The sequence below is a fragment of the Urocitellus parryii genome, chromosome 6 (assembly GCF_045843805.1).
Source record: "Urocitellus parryii isolate mUroPar1 chromosome 6, mUroPar1.hap1, whole genome shotgun sequence".
Lineage (NCBI taxonomy): Eukaryota > Metazoa > Chordata > Mammalia > Rodentia > Sciuridae > Urocitellus > Urocitellus parryii.
Window position 1 is genome coordinate 70,304,557 of NC_135536.1, and position 26,853 is coordinate 70,331,409.

Consider the following 26,853-nt stretch of genomic DNA (forward strand, 5'->3'; position numbering starts at 1 on the left):
TGTGGTGCTAATTGGAAAAGGGATCCTGAAGTTAGTTGTCTGTTAGCATTTGTTGTTCCTTCTAAGGGTGGGTGTGTGTGTGTGTGTGTGTGTGTGTGTGTGTGTGTGTGTTGAAGAGTTGCTTTATTTCATAGTATAATCCACTGAAACCACTATTATCTTGGTCACTGAAGATGATACAGGACTGGAACATGAGCAAAGAGACATTTATAAAACTGGGCATGAAGGTTGTAGCCTCTGAGGTTGCTCAAAGCTCTGAATAGCAAAGGCCCTCTCTCTTGTATGGTGACTGTCTCTTAGGGGGCACTGGGCCTTGGTCCTTGCTGAGCTCTGACCTTCTTTAGGAGATCTGGAGGTTCTGACAGCCAAATGACTGAAGAGTACCCATGATATACTCTCTGTACCTTTGTAGCCATCCTTCATTTCCCAAATTCATCTAAACACCATTCTTTCTGGTCAGGTTATCAGGCAGATGACCAAACCATGAATTCAAGGGTGGAAATAACCAGGCACATTGGTCAATGTCACAAGTGCAAGGTGATTAAAACAATGAGAAATGTGACCACCCAAGAAAGTTGGCCCTGATGACTACTTATCTGTACCTCCCACAACCAGAAGAAAGGTCAGAAACATTGATAGAGGGATTCTTGTCTTTGGAATGTCCAATAAGATCTCTGTGAAAAAGGAAAGGAAAAAATCCAAGAATACAGTGAGGCCTACAGAAGGAGTAACTTACCCACTATAGTTCCTTTTGTAATTTCATGGGCCAGAAATGATGCTGGAAGCCAAGCAAACACCCTGAGCTAGACTCCATTCACCCTCACATGCAGCAGGCTCTCCCAATACCCCTAGGTGAAAAGACCCTTTAACACACATTAATGAGACTTGTCAGGCTGCTCGGAAGCAGCTGGGCCTCCATTAGCCCATCAGGCTTATAGTACTCTATATACAGGCCACACAGAGCAGATTAAAGAGATCACCCAAATCCACTCAAAAGTTAATCAACTGTTTGTGCATGTTTCTCCTTCACATAGAAAGGCAAAATTATTATTTTGCCTCCCAAATTAATAAGATATGTTTTAATTAATAATCAAGTAGATGGATGTGAACAACGCACGATGTATACAATTATGGAAATATCACAGTGAATCCCATTAATTTGCACAGTAAATATGTGTTAATAATTATAGTTCAAAAAAAATCAAGTACTGAGTTTGTAAATGGATTTTCCCTCGAACAAAACACCATCTTTAATTTAAGAAGGATCTGGTTGGTAGGTAATCCCTAAACAAAACAAGCCAGAAAGCAAACAAAAACCAGCTTGTGGACTCAAGAAAGAGATGCTATCTGGACATTCAAAGACAACCCAAACTGTAAGTTAAAACCACAAAAGTCAGCACATACCTTAACTTATAAATGAGAACTAATTTAATAAAGGAAGATAAATATTTTCAAATACCAAAATCTATAAAAATACCCGCATGGAGTAAACTAATGCCATTTATTTGTGTATAAATAACAAAGTAAACAGTTACTCATGTTGATAGGCAGCACTAGGTCAGGTTATCAGGCAGATGATCAAACCTAAAGAGATCCTGATACTGGGGGAAAAACAGGAGACAGGGAGCCAATCCTGCCTGACAAGGTTCAATTTTGGCCCTTGCACAGAACACTCAATCCTCTCACAATAAAAAATTAATAACAAGAAACATATACAATCTGCTGTTGAAACATGCCTTGTCACTGGGCCCTAGAAATGTCTTATAAACATTAAACTTATTCATCTTAACAGAGCTCCAGGGAGAAGGTGCTCATTTATTTCTGTATTTGTGCTAAAAGAGCCAGCCAGTATGGAAACTGTTTTCAGTTTGACTCAAAGAACAATGTTCTGGGCCTACAGCTCCCAGGATCTCTGATTCCAGTACTGCTCCACTACCAACATTACAATGGGCAATAGGAAGGCCTATGAATAGGGCTGGTTTACAGCACCCACTACCCAGGGTCCTCAGGAGACAGTGCCATTAGCATAATTCAGACATTAACTGGACCCTCAGGCAGTACCTTGGGAAAAGGTGAGGTTTGGGGTCTGGAAGGCAGATTTAGAAACAGGGGCCACATATGTTCCCTGAGGCCCCATAAGCAGGAAACTGACACAGCAGAGAGTGCTCTTCTCACGGGCAGTGAATCCTTCCCGCACCTTCCCCACCCCACTATGACATATATCCTGTGACATTCAATTGCTGTCTAGAATTTGAAACAATGGCTGAGAGGTGGGGCTTATGTAATCATGTTTTTTTCCAGTGCCTTTTAGATGATTCACCATCAAGTACCTAGAAGTAAATGGGGTACGGATTTCCTTAAGAGTGGGTGGCCCATAATCTGCATTGGTCCCTAAACAACACTGTTTGTAGGTGTGTGCTTGTGTGCATACTCTTGTGTAGCCTTCACAGCACTCCTTGGGACAGACACCATCAGCTCCATGTTTTATACACAAGGTGTCCCTTACTCAGCTTGTGACTGTGGGTGGCAAAATCAGGTCTGTCGGTCCTATAGCTCTTGACCTTTCCCCCACTCACTCCATATCTTGATACAGAAAGATCCCAAAAGCAATTCCCAAGGATTTCATCTATAAAGTTCTTCTAAGGAAAAGATGAACACTGATACCAGAAATTAACTCCTCATTCCCAGGAGCTGTAGGCATCACTAAAAGTAGACTTATTATCTGAAAGCCTGACTTTATTTTCTGGAATCAAATAGAGATTTCTCTCCTTACCCTTCCCAAAAATCTCCCTAGAACAGTAAGACTGCACTACCCCAAACCAAAAGTGAGGGCGCTACTAAACAGGATGGGATGACGGAAGGTGCAAGAGATGCCTTTACGGCATTCAGTGGCGAACTGATGTCACTAAAAGAAGTCCCTGATGGCCATGCACACTGTCCAGTAAGTACATGGAACAAAGACTCATATGTGGAATGACAAATCGAGGCCAGCAATGGAAGCATGAAGTGTGAAGTTAGAGGGGTTCAAACAGCAGGGGATGCTGGGAATGCGGTACACTGGAGAACACTGCCCTGACCCAAGAGTTCCAGTTGGAAATCTTCAAAAGCGTCACATGATACCACATGCAAAACAAAATGGGTCTGGCTGTTGATTTCAGCCCATAAGCATTTTGCAATCACCAGTTAGCGGGAGACATGGGGCCAGACAGATACAGCCAGTCCACAATCACTATTCTGCAAGTTAGACAGAAAGCCCCATAAAGGTCATACTCATAGTGACCTTCAAGCAATTCACTGCGGCAAAGACAAGGACATACAAATTAGAGGTCTCAAAGAATGCCCAAGGAGGAAGTATAGAAAAGATGTGATAGGTCAGACACATTGAAAAAGGACCCTTCCACACCCTGGCTGAGAGTTCTCTCTGGTCCTCAGTGAGGAAGAGCTAGAAGGAGATAGCACAGTGGCAATTCATAGAATTGTCATGCATATGTTTAACAAACTCAATATGGTTCCTCCAGAGTCAAGCTTTAGTCACTGAGGATGAATCCTTCCTGAAATCCAATATCAAAGAGGCCCCTTCCAGATGTCATTATGTGCTCTTTTGCCTGAGTGGACCCTAAGTGACCATTAGATGAGATGGAGGCACCCACATGCATAGTTCCTCCCACAGAAGGTATTTGGGCACTATAGGCTTATATTAAGCACCTTTTATAAGTAAATCATTCATTTTAGAGAAACCTGAACTCCTCATCTAAGTATTCATGACAAAAATTCCTACAATTGTAAGATTAAAGGATCAGAACATAAAAACAGTCACTGATTAATGATACACTTTAAAATCAGTCCCTTCTCTGACATCCCTCCCTGCTTAAAACTACCCTGTCCTGGCCCGCTATGTAAATGGCTGCCATTCTTCTTTTTCGAATATCAGGTACATCCCAAAATATCACCTACACAGTCAAAATCAGTTCCAGATTGAAAAAATAAAATGTTGTAGTTGATGCAGGAGGTTGTGAAGTTGACTGACCAGTGGCACTCCAATCAGCAAAAGCCTGACCAGGCAAAGCCAGGCCATAGGGTCCATCCTCAAAGAGGAGATCAACATCGATGGAACCACACCTGGCAACTGGAAAAACTGATGGAATCTTCAAATAAATTTGCAAAAATAACCTTCTTTGGCATGGTGCTGAGAAAGTCAATGTGAAGTGGAAGATGTTAATCATGCTTTCAAAATAGCCAGAGAAGTACACACGGAGTTATTTAATTCATTCTTGGTTCTAAGAATTAGCCCAAAAAAGTGCCACTGTAATGTCAACACCAATACATAAAGGACGAAAGAAACTGACCTTAGAAATTTTGTTTATAAAGATAAAGTAAAAATTGAAACTTTGAAAAAAAAGATGTATATGTACATGTGTATGTATATGTGTTTATGTGCATATACATGTGTATATGTGTGTGTATTCTCTCTCTCCCCCCCCCCCCCCCTCTCTCTCTCTCTCTCTTAAAAACTTGGACTCTGATTTTAACTGGAAAACTTCCAATTGCCTTCTTTCGGTCCCAGTTACCTTGAGAAAAGGGAAGTGGCTGGAACTTGTCTCTTGTCCAGCAGTTGATAGGCAGCTGATTTTTATCACTTTCAAGCCTGGTTTGAGTCCCTGCATTAACTGAGTGTTTGCAGACATTAACAAGGCCTTTAGCCCCTGAGTTTCATTTTGTCCTCCTAATAATGCAAAAATTATAACCTGACCTTTGTCACAGAATGTTTAAAAGCTCTTAAAATAATACATTTGGGCTTTTTTCTATTCTTAAGAGACTACACCAAAGCAATACCCTCCCCTATATTTTTTTTCTATGTGGTTTTTTCAACTTGCAAATCTCCTAATTGCAACTTTCCCTTAATCAAATTAGATATGACTTAGGATAACCAGGAGGGTGTTCAAACTTGGCCAGCTCTTAGCATTGGCCAAAGTGCTTCTTAGAACTCTGTTGCCTTGGCCTCTTCCCCAAAGATTTGGAGTCAGCCTGGGGCCTGAGGATCTGTATTTTTTTAAATTCTCAACTCATTTCATCTGGAGCAAATTCTCTCTTACCACTTCCTTTGTTTTTTTGCTTGTTTGTTTAAAACACCTGTTACCAGTAATTGATAAATCCCCAATCTAAGGATTCAGATAAAGGAGGCATCTGCATTTATGTGAAACGGGAAGTATCATCAAAATTCAATAAGAATTAATCCACTAATAGGTATATCCCTATACCCCTATAGTGTACCACGCTGAGCTCCAACCTATTTATTATTCCAGATGTTGGACAGAAAGATATGTCCCTAACATTAAAACGGAACCCCCTAAAATGATTGTTCACATCAAGTTCAATAACAGAAGACTCCAGCCTAAGCTTTCTAGGCTTGTGTTAGAAGGGTGAGGTGCATAAATAAGAGTCATTTCTTAATAAGCCTTAACTAGAATCGAATTACCAATAATTATACTGAGCAGTGCACAGACTTGTTACGGATCTCCAGACAGTCCATTTGAACTCTGAATGTTTATTAAGCTGTGTAATAGTTTCTAATTTAGTTAGGCCAACGAGAAGCCATGATGGAATTCACAAAACCTGAGGAAATATTCATGATGTCGCTTTTTGCTCTGGCAACGCCCATGAAGTCATTAAAAATGGATGTGATGTCGCGATTTTCAGGTCCCACGCTAAATAAAGATTCTCAGAAAGATAGATCCAACCAGCCAAGTGGGGAGCACCGCCAAACCAAAATGAACCTCAGGAAGGAAAAACGGGAACATCTCTGAAATAAGGGAGTGACCTTAACAGGTCACTCTTGTGGCAGTGACTACGATGGGCATCTCCCTGGGCCTCATGGCTCAGCCACATTCCTCTCCCTGCTGCAATTCTAGCTCACCAACCATGTTCCCCTCCAGACTCTTTGTACTTCCCCTTCCCTACCCCCCGCAGGGAGCCTCAGTGAGGTCCGCTTCCTCTCTTCCTTCCTTCAGCTCTCAGGCTCAAATGGCACCTTCTCAGAGGGGCCCTCCCTGATCATCTGATTTGAACAGAACAGCAAACACACAACCCCCATCTCTGTTCCCTTACTCTGTCTTATTTTTCCCATAGTACTTATCTCCTGGCATATTATGCAAATTTGCCTAATTATTTGTGCCTCTACCAAGTTTTGAGTTCTGTTGTATATCAGTGTCATTTATAAGTGCATTCACACACACATAAGTGAATATATCCATTATATAATTTCGTACATAAATACTGAGTGTGGGCGATTGGACTGAAATGGTAGTCATTTAGAAGTATGGCTCATTGTAGCCAAATGTAAATTCATTGTGGTGGCAATTGGTTTTCTCCTAAGTAATATGAGAACTAAGTTACCACTTACAATATCTAAGGCAACCTCATACATACATAAAGAATGTATCTAGAGCCCTAGACCCTTGCTGCCTAACACACCTCCCCTCTTGACTTCATGCAGGGGGTCATCCATCCACCCCTGTGACTTGAGATGCAGAACCGAAATCTCAGATGCCAGGAAGAAATCATGATGCTGAAGGCAAGTTTCGGGGGAGAAGAAGGGAAGAAACGGGTCTTTCTACCTCCTCCCTGGCCGCTAACATGGATGTTATTGGGGAAAACACAGGAAAAGAGATGTCAATATAACTAGCCTGGAAAACAGAACCCTGCTGTCTTATTCATTTGAACCAAAAGAGCAGAGAGATAAGGAGTTGTTAGAAATAAAATTGAAGTATAATGAAAGTAAATGTTAGAGCAATTAATTTTTCTATCAAAAAATTAAATCATTCCTGTTTTACTCAAATCTCAGTTCCACTGAGAAAACCAAGTCAACAGAATTTCAATGAAAAAAGGAAGAAGTTGGGAAAATAAATTTAAAAAGTGGTTAGACTCCGTGTTTTGCATGAACATTTAATTTCAGAGGAGCATGCCAGTTAATAAGTGGGTGACACGTGAAGTGAGTGTCCTGATCTTTGAGCTGTTTGAGGTTCAGGTTTTAGTGCTTATAGCATTAAACATTTGCTCAGAAGTACTATCACTGCCTTGTTCTGACTGAATTAAACAGAGGTTTAGCATGAAGCTACCTGTAACAGGCATCTTTAAAATTAGAAACCATCATAGGCTTCTGGGTTCTTTTGGTGTTACTTCCTGTCCTTATTTTCATGAGAATAGGAAAACTCGTTGAAAAAGTGCATTGCCCAGTAAAAATAATCAGTAAAACCATTACAGCTTCAAAAAATGACTGGATTAATTTTGTTATCTTTCACCTAATTGTCACCTAATATCAGTTAATAAACATACACAAATATTTTTCAGTTCCCTCTATCTATGATCACAAAATCTAAAGTGTTGGCTTAAGAAGAAGAAAATTAATTTAGAAAATTCTAAATTTTTTTGGTCTTAGGACCCCTTTATAGTCTTAAAAATTATTGAGAACTCAAAAAGAGTTTTGAGTTATGTGGGCTTTATTAATATTTCCCAATTTGGAAATTTAAATGTTCACATTTAAAAATATTTGTTCACTTACTTAAAACAGTAATAACAAACATTTTATGAAATTATGAAAGGTTAACTGTATTTTCCAAAGCAACACAAAAATTAATGAGAAGAGCTCATTTCTTTACAATTTGCAAATCTAATTAATGTCTGGCTTGAAGCCAGCTGCAGTCTTACATCTGCTTCTGTGCTTAATCCACTGCAACGCTGTTCTCATTGAAGAATATAAAGAAAATCAGGCTTCACACAGAGAATAGTAAAAACAGAGAATATTTTAATAGCTTTTTCAGCTAATTAAGAATATTCTTTGATACTACATCAAAACTCAACAAGTGGTAGTTTTATAACGTTAGTTGCAATGTGGAATATAAAGCTTTTCATATGTTTACGTTAAAATCCATTAGTCTATATTACAATTTCAGTGGATCTCTGACAGATAAATGGTTTTCTAACATCTTGTATTGGTCATTTTTAAGGTATATATCCTGCCAGGCACAGTAGCATGTGCCTAACATCCCAGGATGCAATCACAAGTTTGAGGATGGTCTTAGCAACTTAGTAAGACCTTGTCTCAGAAAAAAGGGGTAGGGTGTAGTTCAGAATGCCTCCGGGTTCAATCCCCAGTAATGTGTGTTTTGTGTGTGTGTGTGTGTGTGTGTGTGTGTGTTCATTAAGTCATCCATATCTTCCAAAAGTTGACCCATTTCATTTCACAATTTGATAATTCACAACTGATAATGAATATCAACAACAAACTCATGAGAAAAGATTTTAAGTGTTAGAAAGTTGTTAAGTATGAATATGCATACTTCCTATTTTGTCACACTGAATATTACAAAGATATGGAACCAAAGGTTGAGCTTTAATAACATTAATAATGTTTACTGCTGCATCAAAGTCATTAAATGAAACTAGGCTTTTTTTCCCTACAATATGTGGCAATAAAGAACATAGTGTCAACTGAAGTCTTCACACAGTTTGAAGTCTGCTTCATGCTATGGTGCCAGCAGTTTTACCCATCATTCTTTGGCACCACTGGGGCAAATATGAGTATAGTTATAAGGATAATTAGTATCTAAATAGTATCACAAGAAAAACCATTTTGAGCTCCAGAACTCTCAAACCCAATTTAAAAAATTCTCAACAAAACTACTACTTAGGTTTTATCACTACCAAAACAAAGAAAAGGGTGATGCCAATCATTACTGGGGTAAAACTAGGCAAACAGAGCTATCAATCCCTAAGCTGAATTCACATGCTTTACCTTGATTTTCTTCTGAGTTCAAGGTCTACATTAAGAAAAACTACTGATAGTAGTAAAACTTGGGCCAATCTTTAATCTGCTCAGCGTTCTTAACACGGGCCTGAGGTCTGAAATGACTGTACCTTTCCCAGGTGAATGTCAGGTTTAAGGAAGAGGAACCAGAGGAAAGTCTTGCAAAAAGACATCACATGAAAAGAAGGAAAGAACTCTGGGGAGGGTGGGATGAGACTACCACTGAGGACAGTTTTCCTCAAAACAGAATAAAGAGAAACCCCTATAATGCCTGCTGCTGAGATGTTCACATGTAACCCCAGTGAAACATAATCCCCAATGCAACAATGCTGGGGGTGGGCGGTGTTACTGGGAGGTCTTTAGGTAAGAACTCCACCCTCATGAGGGACTGTCATTACCACAGGAGTGGGTTTGATATAAAAGTGAGTTCAGCCCCTTGTTTCCCTCTCTCTTGTTCATGTGATGTGCTCCACCATGTCACAAGGCAACAAGAAAACCCTCATGCGTGCCCATCAATCTTAGATATCCCAGCCTCCAGAACCACGAGCCAAGCACATTTCCTTTCATCATCTGTTACCTAGTCTATGATATTCTGCTATAGCAGCATAAGACAGACTAAGATATCTCCCTAGAGAGCTGGGTGGCCTGGAAGGATATTGTACCTTCACTCTGCAAATGGAACTTAGGCCTTGGCTCTGGTGGTTACTCTCCAGGAAATAAAAAAAATCAGTGTCTCTGGGATTGACTCACCAATTACATACAATCGAGAATTACAGTAGCCTCAGAAGTTTATTGTGGGGAGCAAATGAAATAAGGTGTGGGATGGCTGGAACACCCAGAGATAACTCAACTACTAGGGTAAGAGGCTGTCCTAGCAGAAGGAAAATAAAACAAGGGCTGCTGTTGCTATTTGCTAAATTACAAGTGTAGCACAGTGTCCAGTCCTCCTGAGGCCTTCAATAAGCCAGCTGCATGTTATGGAGAAGAGGAGCAAGCAAACCATGACAAGGGATAATTAGTCTCACTTCCCCCAAAATATCACTTTGTCCTTTTCCGGTCCCTCAATGCCTCCTTCTTTCTCTGTCTACCCTGACTTCAACCTGGTAGTCATTTCCAATGGTAGCCATAAAACTGCTCAGACCAGCCCCCCCCCCCAAAAAAAAAACAAAAAACCTGAAGTGGTTATTCATTCCTTCAGCTCACAGATGAAAGGAGTAATTATTGTAAACTAAAAATTTAAAAACTCAAATCAGATGGGCTCGGTGGTGCATGCCTGTAATCCCAGAAGCTCAGGAGGCTGAGGTAGGAGGACCCCAAGTTCAAAGCCAGCCTCACCAACTTAGTGAGGCCCCATGCAATTTAATGAAAGACTGTCTTAAAATAAAATTTAAAAATAAATAAATAAATAAGGGCTGGGGAAGTGGCTCAGTGGTTGAGTGCCCCTGGGTTCAATCCCTGGCACTCCCCCCCAACACAAAAAAAATTAAAATCAACAAGTTGTCATTGGGAAAGGGATAAGAAAGGAATGCTGTAAATTCACTACCAGTAGAGATAACTACTTTCATTTTAAAATGACATGTATTCAAAATGTCAGATATAGTGTGACATTGTGGGTTGTAGCTCTGAGCAGTAGCACATGCTTCATGTGCCTTCTTGGTCCCTGTGGCCACAATAATTAGAACAGAGTAAATTTTTTATAAACCAGTGGTTTGACACAGGAAATGTGAGTTAAAAAGTGAGGCAATGGTACAGAAAGAAAAAGATCACAAACTTATTCTGCAGCACAATGCACTGCCTCTGAGAGAGAATAAACAGTCACCAAAATTCAAGTGCCTTTCCATACTGTCCCCCAGAGAAATGTGTCAGTTCCAATAATGTAGTAAAAGTCCAAGAGAAGAACAACTGAAGGCTTTAGAGCAAAACAAAACATCTTTTTGCCTCCTAAATGAAGTTTCAAATCCACAAACAAAAAGTATTTTATGAGAGTTTTGCTTTTGTCCGTTCTACAAGTTCGTTCCGCCCCAGAACCGGCACAGAACAGAACACCATCATATTTGCTTTGGTAGTGCCAGAGAAGAGACATGCGCTCTTCAGGACCTTTTAGTCTTACTGTCTTTAGAAAGGTACTTCTATTATTAACACTTTTGCTTTACTCCATTAGCTCAGGAACCCATCTTAACATGAAGACTGCAAAATATTATATAATTGTTAGTAGGAGATGCTCTACTTGTCGCTCATTGTGAGTGAGAACTTCACTATGGAACAAAAGGAATTAGCTCAGTCACCTCTGCCTACTTGCAGTTTTTGACTCACAGCTTAGTATTTATTTAGCACTTTCAAAAAATCTTTCTGAAGTATTTTAGACATCTAAATTTTTAACTTACTTCTTCATAATACATGAAAATTGAGAAGGAAGAATAAAATAGCCAAGCACAGTGAGCACATCTATCTATAATCCCAGGTACTCAGGAGGCTGAGGAAGGAGGATCAAAAGTTCAAGTCCAGACTTGGCTATTTAGTGAAACCCCATCTCAAAATTAAAAGGGATAGGGATGTAGCTTAAAGGTAATGTATCCTGAGTTCAATCTCAGAACCACAAAAGCAAAAAGGAAAAAAATTAGCCAAGAAAAAACCCTCTAGCTTAATTTATTTTGGTACTGGGAATTGAACACAGAGGCACCACTGAGCTAAATCCCCAGTTCTTTTAATTTTTTTTTTTTTTGAGACAAGATCTTGCTAAATTGCATAGGGTCTCACCATATTGCTGAGGCTGCCCTTGAACTTGTGATCCTCCTTCCTCAGCCTCCTGAGTCGTTGGTTTTACAGGCATGCACCACCATATCCAGCTCCAGCTTAATGTATAAAGGAGGCAAGGTAACATGTATTCAAAGTTAAAATATCTTTTTTGTTGATATATAAAGGAGGCAAGGTAACATGTATTCAAAGTTAAAGTATCATTTTTGTTATCCAGGGAACACAGATTCTGGATTTATGTAAGAAATAGATATTTTTTAAATGTGTTATTTTATCTTACTTTTTACTTTCTTAATAATGAATATTTCAAATATATGCAAAATTAAACAGTATGGCATAATAAACCCACATACAACATGTGAGGATTACATAGCTTGAATAATTAACTCACAGCTAATCTGGTTTCATCTATATCCCATCTCTTCTACCCACTTCTGGATTATTCTGGAGCAAATCCCAGAAGTCATATCATTTCATCAGTAAATATTTCAGGATGTATTTCTAGTAGATACTCCTTTTGTTTTGAACAACCGCAATACCACAATCATACCTAAATAACATTGACGGATTAACATTAAGGAGTGCCTTATACACAGGATACATCCAACCACTATTCCCATTTCTTCACTTGTACCCTGGGAGTTGTTTCTTTTACAGTTTGTGTTCCAAGTGGGGTAAGTATGGCCCACACTTACAACTGGTTAATATGTCTCTCTTTTATTACTTTGTTTTCTTTCTCTTCCTCTTTTTTCTTTTCTCCAATGAATGGCCAAAGAAGCCAAGTTTCTTTTCCTGTAAAATTTTCCCTGAGTCTGGATTTTGCTGATCACATCCCATGATGTCATTTAAAATGTTTGCCTGTTCTCTGTGTTTCCTTTGAGCTGGTGGTTGGATCTGCAAGCCTGACCAGACTCAGGCCTGATTTTCTGGCAAGAGTCCTCATCGCTGGTAGAACTCTTCCATTGGGAGGCACATCATATCTGGTCCTCCCTCTGTGGGCCAACCTTCTAAATTTGAGTTACCCTTAGTCCAGACAAACTTCACTTGTGCCAACTACATTTTCACCACATCTTAAAATCTTATACTGTATTTCTTAGTAGCAAAACAATACAACATCTTTTTTTAACTGTTCTCAAAGGGATATCATATTTTTTCTGTTGTTTCTTTACCAATTGTAACAATTACAAATTTAGTTTGACACATTTTCATTAGTTTATTTTGACTTTTTTTTCCCCACTCTGTGCTTACAAAAACTAGTTCAACATAGTGACATGCATAGGCACAGCCATAATGACAGAATCCAAAGTCTCCATTAAAAATCCAGGTCTGGCCAGGCATGGTGGCACATACCTGTAATTCCAGCAACTCAGGAGGCTGAGGCAGGAGGATCCCAAGTTCAAAGCAAGGTGCTAAGCAACTCATTGAGACCCTGTCTCTAAATAAACTACAAAATAGGGCTGGGGATGTGGCTCAGTGGTCGAGTACCCCTGAGTTCAATCCCTGGAAAAAAAAAAATCCACATCTGATCATGCTAAGTGAAATAAGCTGGACTCAAAAAGTAAAGAGTCAAATGTTTTCTCTTTTATGCAGAAGCTCGAGAGAAATCAGGAATTTTTTTTTAAAGGGGGACCCTCATTAAAATAGAAAAGAGAACAGCAGAGTAGAAGAAGGGGAATGAGGGGGAGGGAAGAGGGACAGGAAAGTGGAGGTAATAACAGAATTAAATTAACCCAACTATGTCATGTGCATGTATAAATATATCACACCAAATTCCACTTTATGTTTAACTAAAGTACACCAATTAAGAAAAATAAATTAATAGAAGGAAGACCAAAAGAGTAGAAGAAGGGATCAGGAGAGGGAGGAAGGCAGGAAGGGTATAATACTAAGGATTGAAAATGGAGCAAATGATATCATATGCATTTATGAAAATATAAAAATGAACCTTAAATTATGTTCAACTATAATACACTCATTAAAAATAAAATAAAAAATTTCTGATTGCTATCAGAAATCTCAGTTTGATTAGACTGCAGATCCCATTGTCAACTCCAGAAAGTCTTAGAAAGGAATAAAGATTGACATTACACTGGTTTCTTGAACTAATAAATCATTCTCCTTTGCCTTCGTGCTTAGAGGAACTCTTCTGCTTCTGATAGAGTGATGATGTATTTCTCAAGATGAACAATCATGAAGGGTTTCTGATCTAGGCTTAGGCTATGTGAGAAACTTCCACAAAGCAATGATTATCAGAGTTTTTCTTAGTCTGCTTTAGTTCAGTGAAGAGATCTCCCTGGGTTTTTGAGCAGGTTCATCGGTTCCTCAGCGCACAGTACAATCAAATATGAAGGAACTACAATTACCACTAGGCGAATGTGGCTTCTCAAAGCTTTTGTGTTCTGCTGTTGGTTCAATCTTCATTATTGAACAGTTTGATGCCAGTTTGGAAGAAGACCTATGACTGGGTAAAACAGTCACTGGCCTATGGTAGGCATTCAAATAATATTGTAATGAATACATTAGAAAATGAGCATTCATGAAGTCAATCTTCAGTGTAGTTTCAGTTATTTGGACAAATTGTAATTATGAGCCAACGTTCTGGAGGTATACTGTTGTCAGTATAAATTCACCTGACACCTAGGGCTATGCCACAGGTCCAAGCATCTGGCCAAACTCCAGACTCATTTCCAGTTCCCCCTAGACATCTCCTCTTGGATTTCCCACAAGCATCTCAAACTCCACTGGTCCATAGCCAAATTCATCATCTCTACCTCTGTTTCTACCCTGGTGATGACTCCGTATCATTATCTGAGCATCACCTGAGACTCCTCCTTCTTTACCCCTGACACCCAATGGCTTGCCCATCCCTATTGCTTTTACTGTCATACATTTCTCAAAGCTGTCCCCTCTTCCTGAATTCCCCATATTCTAACTTAGTTCAGGCCCTAAGAGTCTTTCCCATAGACAACTTTATAGTCTTCTCATGGCTCTCCACACCCCGGGGCTTCTCTTATGATCTAACATCCCTTCCCCTGTCCCGGAACCTATTGACATGACACCAAATTAGGTCTTGTTTCTCCCTGCTTAAAACCCTTTCCTGGAGTCACATCACATCCACTAACCTAGAAGAAGAGTGACCATGCAATTTACTGTCAACCCTGACACCCTGGTGAGAGTGGAAGGCGGCACTGTTGATCATCTTGTTGGGACTGTCACAGGCAAACCTACATAAGGCCCCTTCCTTGTAGTCTCTCCCATCACACTCCCCACCTTCAGGGCTTTCTTGCTACTGCTGTCATTTTACTGCTGGGGATAACCTAAGGTGGCTGTCAGGAATCAGACCAAGCCAGGGACGTATCCACAATGCTGGGCCCAAGCTCCTGTCACAGCTGTGGCCACTGCACTAATGAGGGAGGGGCTCCTCTCCCCCTTGAGTAATATACACACCACAGAACCAGCCATCACATTCTTACGTTTGACAAGGGAGCTATGCTCTAAGGCAGAAGCAGCATCCAAGTGCAAGCTGAGCCCCAGTCTAGGATCCAAACTGAAAAGACAATGCTCCCACAGAGACAGAAGAGATATGGAGTTTATAAAATATATACTATATGTAGATACCATAGCACCTGAAATTTCAACATTAAAAGTTTATTCTCATGGATAAAACACTATAGCATCTTTTAAAATATGCAAGCACACCTAAGAGGTTAGAGTACTAAGACATCATCACTGTCACTGTAGTGCAAATTAATCCATAAATTCTTTGTTCTTCCTTATTAGCAACTTCCTGGACAGCTGAGATCACTGGGCTTCTCACTGCACTAAAAGGGAGGTGAAATTACCAAAGATAAACTCAGCCTGTTGCATAGGGTCGGTTCTGTATTGCAATAACCTAGTGAGAACTCATCCCCTAAATGACTTGTCATTTCTTCCTTCTTATCACTAAAACTAAGAAATAAATACAATGAGAATATCCAGGTGCTTTATAGTATCAGGACAATTAAGAAAGATAACAACCCTAATAGCATTTAGTCCTAGAAAGTTAGTATAGATATCTTAAAAAAAAAAAAAAAGTCAAGTAATGTTCAGGACACAGTCAGACCTGTCTAAACATGCATCTAAACATGCATGGCCTTAATTCTTTGGTCCTTGTAACATGAGGTAGAAAGGTGATTCAGCACATTCAGAATCTCATCCACTCCTCATTCTGGCTTCCTTTCTCATTGCTGGGTTTCTTTCTATCATGGTTGGCCCATGTTCCATGTGCACCTATCAATAATGCTCTATAATACTGCAGTCATTTTATTTGACTGAGCCAAGAGCAGACTCATTTGCTCACAGATTCGATATGTGCAAGATACTAAGCAAAACAAAAAGAGCCAAGGGCAGGTGGTCAACCCCCCAGCTGTCACCTGGATAGTTTTCTCTATGTTCAAGTATCCCAGGTTCCTGCTAATTTCAATATTGCATTTAAAAGGGCCTCATTTAACTCATTGAGACAAATACTGAAAAACTTTAACATTAAAACGATCCCTCCACATGAATATAAACAAGAATGGCTGGCTGAGAGGAACAGAGAAAACAACTCCTCTCACCAAATAATTAAATATCTAGAAAATATGTTAAAAAATAACAAGTTGAAAGCACCAGAGAAGAGTTAAAAACAGATACAAACTAGAGGAAATCTGACACTTGCAAGAAGGGTGAGAGTCACATTTATTGGGCTTTCCCCCAGATTCTCCCCCAGTGAGGTTAAGAGAACAGAACCAAGCAGAAACCACAGATGTACTGGCTTCAGGAGTGAAATGACAAAATTCAAAACTAACGATGATTGAGGAGGGAGATCCTAGAAAGGATGGGGCTGCACAGTGAACTTCCATGTTTGTGAACCTCTCATAAGCTGGGCCTGGGCAAGCAGGGAGACTCCAAGAGATTCAGGAAAGTGTAAAAGCTAAAACACTGAAAAAACATGAGTTGAGATTTTTATCTGCTTCCCATTGTAAGGGGAAGAGTTTGAAGTTTGAGTTCCACCAAGTCAGAAAGACTTAACATTTGGGATTTCCACTGAAAAATCCAGATTGGCTACACTTTTTGAGTAAGCACTGTCCTAAGACTATGGAATCTGCCCTGGGACTAAAGTGAAAAAAGTGAAAGACTAAGGGACTAAGGGGAAAAAGTGAAACAGTCCAAGCCTTTAAATCCTCCACAATTTAAAGAGGATCCACAAGCAACATAAATACCCGTCAGAAATACAGAATTTATAAATATAGAATACAGGAGGGAACCCATATGATCATCTCAAGTAAGAAAAAGCATTTGTCAAAATTTATCAGTCCCTCTTAATTAAAAAAACAAAAACAAAAAACTTGAACTGGAAAGAAACTTCCTTAATTGTGATAAAGGGAACCTATGAAATACATACAGCTAGCATACCTACTGATGAAAAACTAGTTCCTTTCTCTTAAGATTGAATATGAGATAAGAATAGGCCTCTGCCCTAAAGGCCTCAGGATTCAGTAAGGCATGAAAAACAAACAAAAATCATAAATATTAGGAATGAAAACGATAATTATCTTTATTCACAGACAACGTGACTGTTTATATATAAAATCATAAGGTATCTACAAAAAAACCTACTAGAATTAGTAAATTAATTTAATAAGGTACAAAACCAATATATAAAATGCAATTTTTATATGCTAGGAACAAACAACTTAAAAATAAAATTGTTAAATACCATTCATACTAGCATCAAAAAGCTTACAATAGTTAGGAATAAATTTTTAAAATATATGCAAGAACTCTACTGAAAATTATATAATATTGGTAATACTGATGGAATTGTTGAGTGACATTAAAGACCACTAGTAAACAAAAGGATATGTATGTTTATGGATATGAAGAAGCTTATACTTATTAAGATAACAATTCTGCTCAAAACTGATCTATAGTTTTCAATAAAATTTCAATTTTGTGTGAGAACATACAAGCTGACTCTAAAACTGCCATCAAAACTTAAAATAGTGAGTATAGCTAAAATAATAAAAAAAAAATTAGAGCAAAGTCGGAGGACTCATACTATTTACTATTGCAAAGCAATAGTAAGGTAGAATGTGGTATTGGCATAAGGATGGACAAATAAATCAATATACCCAAACAGATAACCCAGAAGTAGACACATATATGTGTTTAGTTGATTTTCAACAAGGGTTCCAAGGTTATTGCATGAGAAAAAAAAAGTCTTTTCAACAAATGATGCTATAACAACTGGATTAGCTTATCGAAAAAAATTTCAAATCCTCTGTTAGATCACACAAAAATATTAATTTCAGGGACATACAGACAAAAGATAAAAGCTAAAAAAAACTATAAGGTGAATATCTCTGTGACCCTATGATATACTTCATAGAGAGGACTCAAAATATACAAATGATAAAACAAGAGATTAAATTGAACTTCATAGAAATTCATGAAAATTTAAAACTTCTCCTCAAACACACCATTAAGAAAATTAAAAAGCAAGCCATATACTCATCAGACAGGTTTCACACAAAAGACTCATATCCAGAACACTTAAAGAACCCCACAAATCAATAATAAAATGACAAATTCAACTTTTAAAAAAATACAACAAAAGAATTAGCACTTATAAAAATATACAAATGACCAAAAAGCACATGAGAAAGTGTCCACTATAATTTGCAAATGAAATGCAAATTAAAACCCAAAACACCATTTTATGCATACTAGAATGTCTAAAACTAAAAAGAATGATCACATCAAGTTTTGGAGAGGATATGGAGCACTTAGAACTCTCACACAATGCTACCAAGAGTATAATCATACAATTACTTCCAAAATCCATTTGTGAGTTTTATATAAAGTTCAATATATACCTGCTCTAATACCTAGCAATCTCATTCCTAGTTACGTACCCTAGAGAAATGAAAGTGTATGTTTACAAAAATGTACACATACAATGTATATAATGTATATACAGAAGCATAATTCATCACAGGTACATCAATATTTATAACAGCTCAATTCACAAAAGTCAAACTGTAGAATCAGCCCAGGTGCCTGTCAACAGAAGAATGGATAAAGAAAATATGGTAGAATCAACAAATGGGACTTACTCAAACTAAAAAGTTTCTTCTCAGCAAAAGAAACAATAAGAGAGATAAACAGGGAGCCTACATCCTGGGAACAAATCTTTACTCCACACACTTCAGATAGAGCCCTAATAACCAGAATATACAAAGAACTCAAAAAATTAGACAATAAGATTACAAATAACCCAATCAATAAATGGGCCAAGGACCTGAACAGACACTTCTCAGAGGAGGACATGCAATCAATCAATAAGTACATGAAAAAATGCTCACCATCTCTAGCAGTCAGAGAAATGCAAATCAAAACTACCCTAAGATACCATCTCACTCCAGTAAGACTGGCAGCCATTAGGAAGTCAAACAACAATAAGTGCTGGAGAGGATGCGGGGAAAAGGGCACTCTTGTTCATTGCTGGTGGGACTGCAAAATGGTGCAGCCAATTTGGAAAGCAGTATGGAGATTTCTTGGAAAGCTGGGAATGGAACCACCATTTGATCCAGCTATTCCCCTTCTCGGTCTATTCCCTAAAGACCTAATAAGAGCATGCTACAGGGACACTGCTACATCGATGTTCATAGCAGCACAATTCACGATAGCAAGATTGTGGAATCAGCCTAGATGCCCTTCAATAGATGAATGGATAAAAAAAAATGTGGCATTTATACACAATGGAGTATTACTCTGCATTAAAAAATGACAAAATTATAGAATTTGGAGGGAAATGGATGGCATTAGAGCAGATTATCCTAAGTGAAGCTAGTCAATCTATAAAAAACAAATACCAAATGACCCCTTTGATATAAGGGGAGTAAACAAGGACAGGGTAGGGACGAAGAGCTTGAGAAGAAGATGTACATTAAACAGGGATGAGAGGTGGGAGGGAAAGGGAGGGAGAAGGGAAATCGCATGGAAATGGAAGGCGATCCTCAGGATTATACATAAGGACATATAAGAGGAAAGGAGGGGTAAGACAAGATAATACAAATCGAAGAAATGATTTACAGTAGAAGGGGTAGAGAGAGAAAAGGGGAGGGGAGGGGAGGGGAGGGGAGGGGGGATAGTAGAGAATAGGACAGACAGCAGAATACATCAGACACTAGAAAGGCAATTTGTCAATCAATGGAAGGGTAACTGATGTGATTCAGCAATCTGTATACGGGGTATAATTGGGAGTTCATAACCCACTTGAATCAAATTGTGAAATATGATGTATTAAGAACTATGTAATGTTTTGAACGACCAACAATAAAAAAAAAAGAAAATATGGTATATACACAATGGAGTTTTACTTAGCCATAAAGAAGAACAAAATTATGGCATCTGCTGGTAAATGGATGAAACTGGAGAACATAATATTAAGCAAAATAAACCAGACTAAACAAATCAAGGATTGGATTGTTTTGTCTCACATGAAGCAGGTGCAAAGTAAGGGGTGGGAAGGTGGGGAGAGATCTTGTGAAATAGAGGGGAGATGTGAAAAAGAGGAAGCATTCTGGGGAAGGAGGAGGGAAAGAGAAAGTGAGGAACTTTGGTATGAAATTGACCAGATTATGCTACGTACATATACCAACATAGCTCAGTGAGTTCTATCTTTATGCATATCTATAAATCACCAATTTTAAAAAATAATAATAATAAAAAGAAGGAAGACCAGTAGAGTAGAGGAAGGAGAACAGGGAGAGGGAGAAGGGGAGAGAGAAAAAAGAAGCATTGGAGAATGAAATGGAGAAAATTATATTCCATACATGTATGATTATGTCGAAATGGACCTACTATTATGTTACCTATAATGCACTAATAAGAACATGTTTACATTTCTTTCATACACATTCACAGACAAACTAAAAGGTTGACACAAAGCCAAAAATTCAAATTAGATTTGAATAGGCATGAATCAAAAGAGGCAGTAAAACAATACTTAGCTAAGATGATGAGGAATAAAAACATAAACTTAGTGAACAAAACACAAGATTGCCATATTTAGCAAATACCTTAATCCAGAAATCCAAACCAACAGAGTGTTGGACAACAAAGTCCAGCAGCCCAACTTAAGATGCTGATGTTTTTTAAAGTATATTTTATAAAATGTCCCTTTAATAATTTCCATGATAAAAATTCCTACTCAGTATGAACTAAAATTACACAGATACCAGAAACCACCCAAAACGTATTCTTACCTTCAGTGAAACTTCCTGTGAGGGTTATTACCACAAATACTTTCCCCTCAGGCTCCAGATCCACCTGGAAAGAGAGAAAAAAAATCCCATGAGTTATATTTTAATGTTAAGGTGATTTTTGTAAGCCTTAAATAATTCTTTAAGGAATGTCTAAATGTATATATTATAACCATAAGTCAAATCTAAATCTTTCATTAAATAGTCCAAGAACAAGGAAACCAGTAAAAACTCAAGTTATAAAGGTTGAAGAGCAAATCTAAAACAAAACCTATGTTTTCTCAGAGCTTCCTTCCTCCTGAATTTTATTATCTTCCATGTGTGGCTCTTTGTGATATAGAGAAGCACTTACCTCCTTGGAAATCCTTTCAAGACATCTATATTCCATGCTCACCTCTAGTAAGAGCAGCATTTTATTAAACAAGGTGGCAAATATATGAGATAGAGAAATAATGACAACATACAAGGTAAGGAACAAATGTGACAAGTTAACTGCAAATCTTTAGTTTTACAGAGTAAAAAAATTTAAAGAGTCTATTTCCATCAAATTCTAGTCAATCTTAAGGAAGCACAAGAGAAGGAGGTCAAGGAGCTTTTCATTTGCTGTTCTTGAGTGGTTCATGGGAGTATCAACATCCCTTGAAGTTATAAGTAAGCTGAGATTTCAAGCCATGGGTTCTATAATCCAGACAGCCTGAAGCCTCCCCTGGTCCCATCCTCTATGCGTACTCCCATTACCCACATGGTGCCCAGGATGAACAGTGCCCTGCAGATCTGCTCTGATTCCCATGTACCCAGGCCAGCAGGCTCTGCCCCCTTCCCGCTGGATGCTAACCTCACTATCCACAAACACTTCAAAGCCATACAGTGTGAGTTGCTTGTGGGATCAAATACATACATCTACCCTAAAATAAATCTTAGATTCAACCCACAGCTCCATTTCTAACTTTGACCTTCTATCTGAAAGAAAATGGTCAAAAGAAGCTGAGTGTGGACCTGGGTGGTCATTTGGGGCATGTCAGTAAATTTAAATAAGCTGTAAATCACATGGTATAGTAGAAAGCACTTGTATAAGACCAGCCCATGGCCTCCAGGGTGACTCGGCCACAGCTGGATGAGATCCTTCACCACCCCTGGACTCCCTGTTCTCTGAGTGTCTGTGGTGCCATTATTCAGCATTTCTTTTTTATTATTATTAGTTCTAAATCAGTTAATTATACTTGTCAGTAGAAAGCTCTTTCATTCCATTCAGCATTTCTGACTTGACATCTATCACATCATCCTGAAGAATCTTAACAGTACAGATTACAGTTTTTATTGTACCCACAGGCAAACACAGACATCCCCAAGGCATTTTCTTGACTCTAGGTCACCACCACATATTTTTTGATTCTAATACCACACCCCAATTATATACTTCTTAAAGTAAAAGATGACTGTTTTGTACGGGCTTGGAAAGATTCACCTCTGTACTATAAGTCTGTGCTTACCAATCTAACTTTCTTTGCATGAAATCTGTTCCCAGGGAGGTTACCACACTACAAAATACCTGTGTGTTCAAATATACTACTTGCATCATGACTAATGCTAACTTACAATATGCCCTTAACTATCTTGACACCACTTGTGAACCTTCACAGAACAGTTCTGAAAATAGAGCTCTCTGGAGAGATGACTAAACAGGATGTCAGTCTCTAATTGTCTCTACTCTGCCTTGACTTGCTTCAAGTCAAAACCATGTTATTTTTAAAAGTCACTCCCTCATCTTCAATATAAAGGCCTGGCACCGAGCACACATACACTCGACCTCGCAACATAAACTACCGTTGGCACTGGGGCAGTTGCTGCCAGCCTGCAGACAGACAGACTGCTGGGCTGCCTCTGGCTAACCTGTAAACTCCCTACAAAACTTCCCCAAGGGCCTGCAAAGGTGGCCACTCCAGCCGGATGGGCCAGGAGCTACTCTGACAGCCAGTAGGAGATTCCACAACTCAGAACGAGGCGCTCTCCCACACAGAAGAGGTCTGCTTCCTCATCATTGGGATGGCCAAGCCAGATTCAAATACTGTCGTCAAACCTTGTCCATCTGGGACAGATGTGATAAGATATAGGACCTTAGAATGCAGGTGACTCATCAGAGGGGCATTCAAAAAAAAAAAAACAGTCGGTTGTACACAACAGAGATTTTTAAGATGAAAAAGAATGAAAGATAAAAATATACCTCAGACATAAGGAAAAGAACACCATTCCCTGAAACTCTTACTTGCCGTTTGCTATACACGTATAAGAATGTACTGGGTTTTGATGTAAAAATGTGTTTCTTCCTTACTCTGTCACAGAGAAAGATGTGGCTTTAGAGCTTATGTGCTCCATCTATACAGTGTTGATGTGCTGCTGTCATTTATTCATGGTGGTTGCTTGGATGCCCCAGTGACAGCCAACTGACAGCTGGCCTATTTCATTCCTCTATTCCATCAAAAGTTCTTTGTCTATGAGCAGAAATGCTAAGAAACTCACTGACCCTAGTGCTGTCCTCCACAGTTCTAATGAACACTCTCTAGCTAGCACAGCCATTCCAGCTTCTGCAAAGAGCACTTACACTTTATTTGAGAACTATCCCTCCCTCGCATGTAGTCCAAATGGTTTAGTAGGAATTCTGCCTAAGCTCCAGAGTAGATATGCAACCCAGGCCCTGTCGATCAGGGCACTGAGTCCCTCCAGCTAGGATGACTGGCCTGGAGCTAGCACCTTCCCTTTATCTAGTTATTGGAATTCTATTTCCCTCCCTTCAGTAATGCCTGGTTCAGGTTTGGGCACAAAATCCAAGTAGATCCAATTAGGAATCCTGGATCTATAAAGAAGACACAATATCTCAGTTCTGCTAAACTTCAGTCTGGAAGGTCATAAACTTGGGAGTGTATGGCACCCTTATTGTCACCACATTTACTTAGAGAATGAAGTCAAAAGGAAGGAGAGAGTTGGGAGACAGAGGGGACCAGGTCTTGATGATGTCACTCAATCCATAGATCAGGCCATGCTGGATTCTTCTGGACTCTCAGTTATCTGAGCCCATACATTCCTCTTTCTTTGTTTTGGCTAGTTTGAGTAGGGTTTTCTATTGCTTGCACCCACAATAGGTCCATCTTGTCAGAAAAAAGAGAATAAATAAAACATTTATCAATAATTACACATCCTTCCTGCATGCCACCCTCTGCAGTCTGCCTCTCTGCCTCCCTCCAGCACTGAAGCAACTCTGGTGCCCAGATCACAGCCTATTGTAGAATCCAAAGCTGGGTCCATCTTCATCACGGCTGATCCCTCCACAGTATCTGATCCTCTTGGTAGTTCCCTCCTTCCTGACTCTCCCAGGTTCCTTGCTCCCAAGACACCACTCTTTCCTGGTCCTCCTCTTGATCTTCTCTTTCTCTCAGGCTCTTCCACGGACCTCTCTCTGCCTTTAAATCTTGCTGCTCTTCAAGCCTCTTTTTCTTTCCATTGGAAGATTTGAACTCATGATTGCAACATCTACCTGAGGTGTTCTTTTTTTTTTTTTTTTTAATCTTTGGGGTAGAAGTGGGACGAAGAAACATAGTAGAAGTTCCAAGAGCATGCAGCCTAAAGACAAGGGGCTGTGACAGAGTTATTTTGTAAGTCTCAACTTAGACCTCTCCTCCACACCTATATTTATGCCTTCTCTGAAAAACTCCATTTCAACATGCCTTCTTCCATTGCCAACCCCATCACTTAATCAAAAGCCCACACTGGAAGCTTGGGCTCCTCACCATCAAGTCTACTTTCAAAATCCTTCCTAAATCCACCCCTCCCTCTCCATTCCTATTGCCATGCTCATCTAGATTACTGCTGCCAGTGTGATGTTTCAAAAATTAAAACCTGAGCATGTGGATTCCCTCATTTAGAATCCATCACTGTTTCCATTTATTTCCACTATATAGTATAAACTCCTTAGCATACAACATAGTCCTAGATACCATGCCCCTTCCGACCTTCCAGCCTCAGTTCCCCACAACAGCCCAAGCACATACAACCAGTATCCTAGGTACACACACATTCTCTGTCTTTCTCTATTTTGTGGTATAGGAGCTTAAACCCAAGGCCTTGCACATGCTTGGAGAGTACTCTACCACTAAGCTACATGCATCCTCACCTCTTTTAATTCTTATACATGCTTTTTAACAAATGGATATCCACATGCAAAAAATCAAATTGTACTCCTACTCAGAAGATGTTTAAATATTAACTCAAAACCAATCAAGACTTAGATGTAATAGCTAAAACACTCTTAGAAGAAAATAGGAGTAAACTTTTCTGACCTTGGACTAGACAATGACATTTTAGACAACACCCAAAAAATGATAAATTAAACTATATCAAAATTAAAACATTTGGGCTGGGGTTGTAGCTCAGTGGTAGAGCCCTTGCCTAGCATGTGTAAGGCACTGGGATTGATCCTCAGCACCATATAAAAATAAATAAAATAAAATAAAGGTACTGTGTCCATCTACAACTAAAAAAATAATTTTAAAAATTGAAAACATTTGTGCTACAAATGAAATTATCAACAAAGTGAAAAGACAACCCATAGGATTGGAGAAAACATTTGTAAATCACACATCTGATAAGGACTTGTTTCAGAATATATATATTGAGTTACAACTCAATATATAAAGACAGCCCCATTTTAAAAATAGGCAAAGGATTTGAATAGACCTTTTTTCAACAAGATACACATCTGACCACTAAACACATGAGAAAATGCTCAGCATTTTAGCATAAGAGAATGCTAATGAGATCATACTTCACACCCAGGAGGATGACTATAATAAAAAAGACAGACAGCACTGTGTGTTAGCAAGGATGTGGACATTTGAACCCTGTACATTGTTGTTGGGAATATAAATGATCAGCCACCTTGAACAATAGTTTGGCAGCATATCAAAACATTAAGCATAGAGTTAGCATGCATCACCCAGCAATTCCACTCCAAATTTACCCAAAAAACTGAAAATATATGTTCATACAAAAACTTATACAAAAATGTTCACTGCAGCATTATTCATAATAGTCAAAAAATGGAAACAACCTAAATGTCTATCAATTAAAAAAATTAAATTATGATGTATCTATACGATGAAATATTCATCAATACAAATAAAGTACTGATATATGCAATAACATGGATGAATCTTGAAAACACTTTACTAAATAAAAGAAGTCACAAAATTCCACACACTATATGATTCCATTTGTATGAAATGCTCTGATAAGACAAAAAAAAAAAAAAAACTATAGTGAAAGAAAGAAAGTAGATTAGCGGTGGCTTTGGGCCAGAGGGACAAAGGGCAGTGGGGATTAACTGTTAATGTCATTCCTTTTAAAGGAGATTAAAATGTTCTAAATTTTCTTTTTGGTCACATGGTAATATTATGTTTAATTGCTTGTGTTATATTTTTATTAATATATTTTTTATTGACAAACAATAATTGCATAAATTTATGGGGTCCTATGTGACATTTCAATTCATGTATATAATGTGTAAGGTCAGATCAAGGTAACTGGCATAACCGTCACCTCAGGTATTTCTTTATATGGGAACATTCAAAATCTACTCTACTAGCTATTTTGAAATATATTCAATTAGTTGTTGTCAATCATATTTATCCCAAAGAATATTAGAAATAATTTCTCCTGTTCCTGTGAACCATCCTCTTGACATTCCTCCCCATCCCCCACCCCATTTTTAAAATGGGAAAAGAATTTGAATAGACCCTTTTTCAACAAGACACACATCTGACCACTAAGCACATGAAAAAATGCCCAGTCTCTGGCAACCACTGTTCTATTTTCTGCTTTTTTGAGATCAACTTAACTTCTACATATTAGTGAGAACATGAAGCATTTGTCTTTTAGTGCCTGACTTATCTCACTTAGCATAATATCCTCCAGTTCCATCCATGTGCTACAAATGACAACATTTTATTGTTTCTTATG

General features: G+C 38.6%; 1 protein-coding gene across 1 annotated transcript in view; it reads right to left on the reverse strand.

Annotated features, from left to right (window-relative positions):
* Nucleotides 1–26,853, reverse strand: part of Prkch (protein kinase C eta) — a 215,903-nt gene that overhangs the window by 130,690 nt on the left and 58,360 nt on the right. The window contains exon 2 of the mRNA XM_026385188.2: nt 20,848–20,911. Coding sequence (XP_026240973.1) covers nt 20,848–20,911 — 64 coding nt within the window. The remainder of the gene's footprint in view (nt 1–20,847; nt 20,912–26,853) is intronic.